Source organism: Natrix helvetica, assembly GCF_964273705.1.
Source record: "Natrix helvetica genome assembly, chromosome: 1".
NCBI lineage: Eukaryota > Metazoa > Chordata > Lepidosauria > Squamata > Natricidae > Natrix > Natrix helvetica.
This window is the reverse complement of record NC_138548.1, coordinates 344,229,793-344,239,776: the sequence shown is the minus strand read 5'-3', so window position 1 is coordinate 344,239,776 and position 9,984 is coordinate 344,229,793. Positions and strand designations below refer to the sequence as shown.

At 41.7% G+C, this 9,984-nt stretch overlaps 2 protein-coding genes across 2 annotated transcripts; both read left to right on the top strand.

The window, feature by feature from the left end:
- Window positions 1-281: 281 nt before the first annotated feature.
- On the top strand, window positions 282-1,100 carry LOC309383519 (olfactory receptor 2B2-like; the record flags this gene model as incomplete). The annotated part of the gene is made up of 1 exon (XM_081936172.1): window positions 282-1,100. The coding sequence occupies one exon, from the start codon at window positions 282-284 to the stop codon at window positions 1,098-1,100; it is 819 nt and encodes a 272-aa protein (XP_081792298.1).
- Window positions 1,101-8,286: 7,186 nt separating this feature from the next.
- Window positions 8,287-9,231, top strand: LOC309383508 (olfactory receptor 2G3-like; the record flags this gene model as incomplete). The annotated part of the gene is made up of 1 exon (XM_081936146.1): window positions 8,287-9,231. One exon carries the CDS (start codon window positions 8,287-8,289, stop codon window positions 9,229-9,231), a length of 945 nt encoding a protein of 314 aa, XP_081792272.1.
- Window positions 9,232-9,984: the final 753 nt, after the last annotated feature.

The window sequence follows — 9,984 nt, the reverse complement described above, 5'->3', positions numbered from 1 at the left end:
CTCCCGACGGCTTTAGCGAGGCGCGAAGCGCAGAAACGCGAGGCGCCCTCCGATCTAGCTCCCCGGTGCCTTGGGCGCGCGAGAGACCTCCCGCCGGCCGCCGCCGATGCAGGAGCTCCCCGCGATGCCGCCCCTCCGGCAGGACCCCTCTGAGGGGTGTCCTGTGCCCCCCAAGGAGTGGGGAAGCCCACCGGAGAGCCGGAGCGGGCAAAGAGCTGCCCGTCGCCGCTGCCGCCGGAACCGGAACTCTCCTCTTTGCCCTTGTTCTTGTCTGCTACATGATGACCCTCCTGGGCAACACTACTATCATTGTTGTGTCAAGACTAGATCCAGGGCTCCATACCCCCATGTATTTCTTCCTCAGCAATCTTTCCCTCCTTGACATCTGCTTCACCACCAGTCTTGGGCCCCACATGCTGGTGAATTTCTGGAGAAAAAGCAAGACTATCACTTATGGTGGTTGTGTGGCTGAGCTCTACATCTCCCTTGCTCTGGGCTCCATAGAATGTATTTTGTTAGCTGTCATGGCCTATGATCGCTATGCCGCCATCTGTCATCCACTGCGCTACACTACCATTATGAGCCATTCGCTGTGTTTCACGATGGCTGCCGTCTCCTGGATAAGCGGCTTCAGCAACTCACTAGTTCACACTGTGATGATTCTTAGGCTTCCACTGTGTGGACGGAATCAAGTAGATCATTTGTTTTGTGAGCTCCCTGCCATTCTTAAATTGCCTTGTGTTGACACTTCACATAATGAAATTGTGATGTTTTCAACTAGCGTGGTGTTCCTCCTAGTACCAGTTACTCTCATCATGGTCTCTTATGGCTATATAGCTGCTGCGGTGCTGAGAATCCGCTCAGCTGAGGGCAGGAAGAGGGCCTTCAACACTTGTTCCTCCCACTTGATGGTGGTCTGGCTCTTCTATGGCACAGCCATCTTCAGTTATCTCCAGCCTCTGTCCATCTCCTCCCGTGATCGCCGCAAGATGATTTCCCTTTTCTACACCTTTGTCACCACCATGCTTAACCCACTGATCTACACTCTGAGGAACAAAGAGGTGCATAAAGCTTTCCACAGAATAATGAAGAAGAAATAAACCCATGGTTTGAAGCTGCATTTCAAGATTCAACAGAAATGTTCTTTATTTGTTATTCTTAAGGTACTTTTCATTGTGTTTTCTCTCTTTTTCATAATAAACATGTAACTTATCTTGGTGCCACAGTAGTACACAAGGCTGTGACTTAAAGAATTTCCACGCCCCAGACCGATGATCCGAACTTCTTTTCTCAAATGTGGCTAACACACATCTTGTGTCAACTCTGTCCCTTGATATGTCAGAGGTTTTGTTCTCCTGTGAGAAGGCTTCTTCTGAAGTTGTTACTGTTTTCTTTTAATGAGAATTTGAACTGATGTTATTATCCCACCCTAGCAAATCCTGATTGCGACTTTTGCTAGGCTAAATCCCGTCAGCATTGTGACTCTTCCATTCTTTTTGGGGACTCCTAATTCCTGAACATAAAAGAAGAATTTGGTCATGATTTCCTTTCCTTACAAGAATAGTTCCCAAACTTTCCCTTTAAGGAGAACATCACATTATTATCATGAGTTTTTGAGGACTATAATGCAATCCAGAGTCAGCAATGCAGTATTTGGGGATTCCCTATATAGAAATGCCCTTCTATGATGTTGATATTTCATTGATTTGAAGTAAAACATGTCTACGCTGTTTGCCATTAGAAAATAAAATTGGAAATGTTTTGAAATTGAAAGCAACATCTGTTGCTTATAACAATTAATGAAATATGTTTTTGAAATGCAGAAAAAATATAGACTGAAATAAGCAACTAATGGAAAAAGTGAAAGCAGCAATAAAGAGTAAAGAATCACAGCAACACCAGTATAGTATTAAAATGCTCAGGAGACTAATATATCTTTGTCTGGAATTAAAAAGCAAAAAACGAAGAGAGCACTAGCTATAGTTCCTTGGAGAGAGCCTCCAAATGTATGGAGCTACCAACAAGAAGGCCCCTTTGTAGACAGTGATATGGAAAGGAAGTTGGTTATGTCAAGAAATACACACAGATAAACTGAATGTGGTGCAAATGGAGAATGTCAGGATTGCCTAGCATAGAACAAGTGACACAATCAACCTGGACTGAAAATAAATTGAGTGATCAGTATTGGTCCACCCCTCTGTAAGAACAATAGTGACTGCTACACCCACCCACCCACCCACCCACGCATGTTGAACATGGGTGCTGAAGACCTCCAGAATTAAAATTTTAGGATCCCTCAATGCCAAATCCAAAATCTCTTTCATCAGATGAAGTAAGAAAACAGCAGGCACTTTGTGAGTTGCCTGCCATTTCTCTGCAACACTAAATATAGAGTCACTCCATGGTGACACCTCAATGGAGAGAGAAAGTGTTCTTTGCGATGCTGCCAACATTTGAAATAGAATTCGTGGTAGAGGAATGCAGACTGGATGGAAAGCCCATAGAAGAGATGTAGGTGCCCCGATCCCCTTGTCTAGATTGGGTGTGGTGGCCAAAAATGTTCCAGAAGTTCTGTCTAGAATTTCATGTGGGTGTGTGCATACAGCATTAATTAAAAACAGAAGCAAACCATTAAAGTGTGTGTGTATGTGTTTATGTGTGTGTTTGTGTGCATGTTCCCCACCACATTGACCTGACACAATGTGTTACAAAGGCTGAACAGAAATTTGTTCTATCCTAACTTCCTTCAATAAGGGGCGTGGTGGCTTAGTGGCTAAGACGCTGAGCTTGTGGATCAGTAAGTTCGGCAATTTGGCGGTTCGAATCCCGAGCACTGCGTAATGGAGTGATCTCCCGTTACTTGTCCCAGCTTCTGCCAACCTAGCAGTTCGAAAGCATGTAAAAATGCAAGTATAAAAAATACTTGCCACTTTGGTGGGTAGGTAACAGGGTCCCGTGCACCTTGGGCATTTAGTCATGCCGGCTACATGACCACAGAGACGTCTTCAGACAGCGCTGGCTTTTTGGCTTTGAAATGGAGATGAGCACCGCCCCCTAGAGTTGGGAATGACTAGCACATATGTGCGAGGGGAACCTTTACCTTTACCAAACTTCCTTCAATAACAACAAAAAAATAATAATTCTGACACCACTTGAAATTTGCTGATCCAAACTTTTTGCACATCTCTTCCTTCCCTTCCTGTATTTCCTGTCACTTTTCTGACCCCCTCTTCCAGTGGTGGGATTCAGCCAGTTCGCACCACTTCGGGAGAAACGGTTGTTAAGTTTCTGAGCAGTTTGGTGAACTGACTGTTGGAAGAAATCATTAGGGCAGAGAACCGGTTGTTAAATTATTTGAATCCCACCACTGCCCTCTTTCCTTCCCGGATGAGTCTTTGGAAATGGTTTCACGGGCTTTGCTGTACTCTGGAGGAAAGTATTTTCCTCGCCACTAATTGTTCATCTTGAGTCCTGGTGCCCTGGGAATCTCTGACAACTTTATTCTATAGCAATGTTCACCAACAGATAAGAAATATTTCTCCTCCTTCTCACGCTCCTTGAAAATGTCTATAAAATCTACTATGCTGCTTCATTCCTTGCCTTCTCAGGTTGCTTATTGTGCATATCTGTGTGACATATGGCAATATTCTGGAGCACTGCTGACTTGGAAGAGCCAAGATGCCAAGCTGAGCTCTCCGAATGTTCAACAGCACAGTTTCTGCATTCTTTCTTATTACTGTCTCTCCACTATAATTTCTCTCCCTTTTTCTTTAAACAGAAAGATGTGTTAATCTTTGCTTTTAACTTTCTTTCTTTCTTTCTTTCTTTCTTTCTTTCTTTCTTTCTTTCTTTCTTTCTTTCTTTCTTTCTTTCTTTCTTTCTTTCTTTCTTTCTTTCTTTCCAAGATCAAGTGAAAAATAGTCCTGAAATTATTGCTGCAATGTTATTCCTCTTCCTTCTGTGGGACTCCGTGGACTATTCAGACTGACCATTTTCATGTTGCGCATTGCCTCAACCTTCCTTTTTATAGATTTCTTCCTTCCTCATACACTCATATACATCAGCTTGCATCCAATTTCATGGGGGGGGGGGGTTGTCTCTCTTTCTGTTCTCTTTTTAGAAGATTTCAAATTACCAGTAATTGATCTTGTTCTGTCCCCATGTTTCAGCCAAACCTTTGGTCTCTGGAATAGAAATAGCCATTCTGAAATGCCCCAAGTGAGGCATATTTTGGTCTGAAAAAGTATCATCTGCTCTTTGAATAGAGGCTGGTTCTTCCTATGTAGTAGAAAAAGAGACACAGAGATTCTTACTTCAAATCATGCATTCATTGAAGACCCTCCAAGCAATATATGAGGATGAGCCAAGAGGTAGCAACATTTATCTTACACAGACACAGGTGAGGTTGGTGAGTGGAGTGTTTTGTAGTTACTTATATAATATACATGTATATAGAAGTTAACAGAAAGAGATTACATGTTCTCTCCCTCCCTCTCTCCCCCCTCTCTCTCTTTCTATCCTATCTATTTAATCTTCTATCTATGATGAGTACTCCTTTTTTAAAAATTACAAGGTATAGAATTTCTTCATTTTATAATATGTGAATAATTTCTAAAAATGAGTGAGTATTGACAATAAAATATACTGAAACTTAGCTTTTCCTTGATTACAGCTGTCTTCACCAAATGTCAGCTGAAGCTATAATAAATGTCTTAGTTCTTCTTTTCAATGTATGAAAAGGGAAAGCACAGCACCTACCTAACTACATCCTACCAGGAGAGTTAGACCAGTTATCCAAAAAGGAAATTGCCTTATTTTATCAAACTTTCAGATAAAGAGTGCACAATTGGGAAATTTACAATACAATACAATACAATAGCAGAGTTGGAAGGGACCTTGGAGGTCTTCTAGTCCAACCCCCTGCCTAGGCAGGAAACCCTATACCCTTTCAGACAAATGGCTATCCAACATCTTCTTAAAGACTTCCAGTGGTGGGGCATTCACAACTTCAGGAGGCAAGCTGTTCCACTGATTAATTGTTCTAACTGTCAGGAAGTTTCTCCTCAGTTCTAAGTTGCTTCTCTCCTTGATTAGTTTCCACCCATTGCTTCTTGTTCTACCCCCAGGTGCCTTGGAGAATGATTTGACTATAATTTGTAAGCTATCTACCTTGTAGTGGAGAAGGGCAGCGTAAAAATTTAATAAATAAATAAAACTAATTAATAAACAAAGTAGATTAGGTAAATCTCGAATGTGCCATCTGTACACAATTACTCCCTTCTGGTTATTAAGGCATGGGACGGTGAGAATGCCATGCCAGAGGTTGTGCCCCTCCAAACATTTTCATCTGGATTCTGGATTCTTCTCTGTTCTGTACTGAATTTCTTTTTTATGTCATTACTTGTTCTAGTGTGTATAGACAATGAACAGGGACACCTTGTGGGAAATCATACAGTTCCTGCAGTAGGAAATCCAATTTTTGACCCATTTGAAATGTATCACTTTGTTTGCTGATCTAGTCATCCCACTCCTACATTTTGCTCTTGTCTCTGATCCTCTCTATCCTTCCTGGGCAAACCTTTGCAAATGGTTTCAAGGGCTTTGCTAGACTCTGGAGGGAAGGGTCTAGTTTGCTGCTAATTGTTCATCTTGAGTCCCAGTACCCTGGGAATCTATGACAACTTTACTGTGTAGCAGCTTTTACTAAATAGTAAGAAATAGACAGGAACAGGCATTTTTCCTCCTCCTCTTCCACCCTGTAAATGTCTATAAAACCTACTATGCTGCTTCGTTCCTTGTCTTCTTAGGTTGATTATTGTGTCTGTCTGGGTGATATATGTCAATATTCTGGAGCACCGCTGACCTGGAAGAGCCAAGATGCAGGCTGAGCCCTTCAAATGTTCAACTACACAATTTCTGCTCCTTTCTTATTACTGTCTTTCATCTGTAATTTCCCTATCTTTTTCTTTAAACAGAAAAATGCATTAATCTTTGCTTTTAGCTTTCTTTCTTTATAGGCTCAAGTGAAAAATAGTCCTGAAATTATTGCTGCACTGTTGTCTCCAATTGTTTGAGATGGAACCCTGTGGAACTCTATAGAATTGTCAGTGAGACTATTTTTATGCTGCTCATTGCCTCAACTTTCATTCCTGTCAATCCTTTTCCCTCCCTCCTTCCCTCCTTCCTTCCTTCCTTCCCTCCCTCCTTCCTTCGACTCTGTTCCTGTATTTCTCTTCCTATCTACTTTCCTGGGTGTTTCTTTCTGTTCTTTTTTTCAGGGGGTTTCCTCTGCCCACCAATCTGTCCGTCTCCACCTTTCAGCCCAGCTGCTAATCTCTAGAATACAAGGGTCCATTCATGAATTCTCCTGTGACAAGCATTTTGGCCTGAAAATGTTTCATCTGCTCCTTGAATAGAAGCTGGTTCTTCCTACTTAGTAGAAAGAGTCACAATTAGAGATTCTTACCTGAGATCATATAAGCATCCAACACATGAGGATGAGCCAAGAGGCAGCAACATTTCTCTTACACAGACACAGGTGAGATTGGGGAGTGGAGAGTTTTGGGGTTATAGTTTAAATAATATATAAGTAACATGATTGTATTATATGTTCTCCCTCTCCCTCTCTCTCTCTCTCTCTCTCCATCTATCTACCTACCTACCTACCTACCTACCCACCCACCCACCCACCCACCTCTCTCTCTCTCATCTATCCATCTATCTATCTTTCATTCTATCTATCTGTCTGTCTGTCTGTCCGTCCGTCCGCCCGCCCATCCATCCATCCATCCATCCATCCATCCATCCATCTATCTATCTATCATCTATCTATTTTCATCATCATCGTCTATCTCTATGAGTACTGCTTTTTCTAAATTATGAAGGCATACAGTTTGTTCCTTTTAGAAATCTTTTGAATGCAAATGAGTTAATGTTGATCATGAAATATGCTCTAATCTAGGTTTTCATTTATTACAGTTGAATTCACCAAAGGTAAGCTGAAGCTATAATAAATCTCTTACTTCTTCTGAGGCTTAATCTCTACTAGACACTTTTCCAAATTGTCAACATGATTTTTGAACCTGTCTATAAATTGCAAAAGATCACTTTTTAATGGACGTATTTCTTTACAAATACTGACATGAATTCTGCAATTTATAGTTCCCAACTTAAAGGCAACACACCTAAACTAAACTAGAAGACCTCCAAGGTCCTTTCCAGCCCTCTGATTCTATGTTCTATGTTCTAAACAATAAAACCCACAAACTATGATGCAGTTTCTACTTATGTATAGATACACATACACGCAGAGTCCAATATACAAATATCAATTTTACATCGCAATGTGTATGTGTATAGGATATACATATACACATATATACACATACACATACATATACATATGTCATATTTTTCGGAGTATAAGACACACATTCCCCCCCCTCCAAAGAGCATGAACATCTGGGTGCGTCTTATACAGCAAATGTTGTCCCACCCACCCACTCGGTGCATCGCATTTTCGTGTGGTTCCAGGCGGCAGGAATCCTCACTTCCACATGGAGCCTGATTCCCGAAGCAGCCCAGGGAATTATGTTCAAAGCCTTTTTCAATGAAAGCATTTTTGGGCTATAGTGCCATGATCCCCTCCCTAATTCCAAAAAGGGCGTGAGCGGAGGCCAAAAAAGTGTATTGCGTTTCAGGCGGCAGGTGGTTCCAGCATGCGTTGCAACCTGAAAATGCTTTCCTTCCCAGTTCCCCGGTGCACTTCACAGAACTGCGTGCCATCCTCCTCCTCTGCAGACTTGGCTTCTCTTTTCTCCTGGCCAGCACCATCTGCTGGGGGAAGTGGGGAGAAAAGCGAGAGGGCAGCGTGGTCAGATGAGTGCGCAGGAGCCGGGCATGGACAGAGGGCAGGCAGATCAGAGGCAACTGGCCGTTTACTGGTTGGACCGGTAATACAAAAAGGAAATTGCCTTATTTTATCAATCTTTTAGATAAAGAGTGCACAATTGGGAAATTTGTAAGCTGTCTACCTTGTAGTGGAGATGGGCAGCATGAAAATTTAATTAATGAATAAAACTAATTAATAAACAAAGTAGATCAGGTAAATCTCTAACTTGCCATCTGTACACAATTACTCCCTTCTGGTTATTGAGGCATGGGACGGTGAGAATGCCATGCCAGAGGTTGTGCCCCTCCAAACATTTTCATCTGGATTCTGGATTCTTCTCTGTTCTGTACTGAATTTCTTTTTTATGTCATTACTTGTTCTAGTGTGTATAGACAATGAACAGGGACACCTTGTGGGAAACCAGTAACCAAAGCAACCAAGGAGAATTCATCCTGCTAGGGGTGTCTGACCGGCCACGCTTGGAGAAGTTGCTCTTTGCCCTTGTTCTTGTCTGCTACATGATGACCCTCCTGGGCAACACTACCATCATTGTGGTGTCGAGACTAGATCCAGGGCTCCATACTCCCATGTATTTCTTCCTCAGCAATCTTTCCCTCATTGACATCTGCTTCACCACCAGCCTTGGGCCCCACATGCTGGTGAATTTCTGGAGAAAAAGCAAGACTATCACTTATGGTGGCTGTGTGGCTGAATTGTACAATTCTCTTGCTCTGGGCTCCACAGAGTGTACTTTGTTAGCTGTCATGGCCTATGATCGCTATGCCGCCATCTGTCATCCACTGCGCTACATTTTGATTATGAGCCACTCCCTGTGTTTCATGATGGCTGCCGTCTCCTGGGTAAGCGGCCTCAGCGTCTCACTACTTCATACAGTGATGACTCTTAAGCTTCCTCTGTGTGGACGGAATCGGGTAGATCATTTCTTTTGTGAGCTCCCTGCCTTTCTTCAATTGGCTTGTGTTGACACTTCACTTAATGAGCTTGTGATATTTTCTACTAGTGTATTGTTCCTTCTAATTCCAGTTAGTCTCATCATGGTCTCTTATGGCTATATAGCTGCTGCAGTGCTGAGGATTCACTCAGCTGAGGGAAGGAACAGAGCCTTCAATACTTGTTCCTCCCACTTGATGGTGGTCTGGCTCTTCTATGGCACAGCCATTTTCAATTATCTCCAGCCTCTGTCCATCTCCTCCCGTGATCGCCGCAAGATGATTTCCCTTTTCTACACCTTTGTCACCACCATGCTTAACCCACTGATCTACACTCTGAGGAACAAAGAGGTGCATAAAGCTTTCCACAGAATAATGAAGAAGAAATAAACCCATGATTCAAAGCTTCCACAGGAAGATTCCGCAGGAATGGTTTTTGTTATTTTTTTTTTGTAGTACTTTTGATTGTACCTTCCTTTCTTTTCTCTCTTTTTTCATAATAAATATGCAATTTATCTTGATACCACAACACTACCCAAAACGAATGAATTAAAAGTATGCAAACACCTAAATGTAACCATAGGAAGTCACTTTATGAAATGTGTTTAGCCTGTTGTGGATAATATACTTCATCTTCTTTCAACTCTGTCCCTTGATATTCCCTTGTGAAAATGGCATCTTCTGAAGTTCTTGAAATTTTCTTTTAATGAATTTTTTTACTGAGGTTATTACTCCACCCTAGCAAATGTAGAATAGAATAGAATTTTTTATTGGCCAAGTGTGATTGGACACACAAGGAATTTGTCTGATGTATACATTCATCAAAAATAAAAAGATACAACACTTAGTGATAGTCAAGGTTACTAATAAGCTATCACATTCTATTTCACATTAATTCTATCTACATTGTGGCTTTGCTAAGCCAAATCCTGTCTGCATCTCTCTCCTCCTTGGACATTATAAATTACTGAACTAAGAAGAAGAGTTTGCTTATGATTTTCTTCCCTCATGAGACCAGTTCCCAAACTTTCCCTTTATGGAGACCCTGAGATTGTCATAATCGGTTTTTGAAGACTATAATATAATCTAATATAGTCCAGAGTAAACAATGGCCTATTGAGGAATTCTATATATTGTATATAA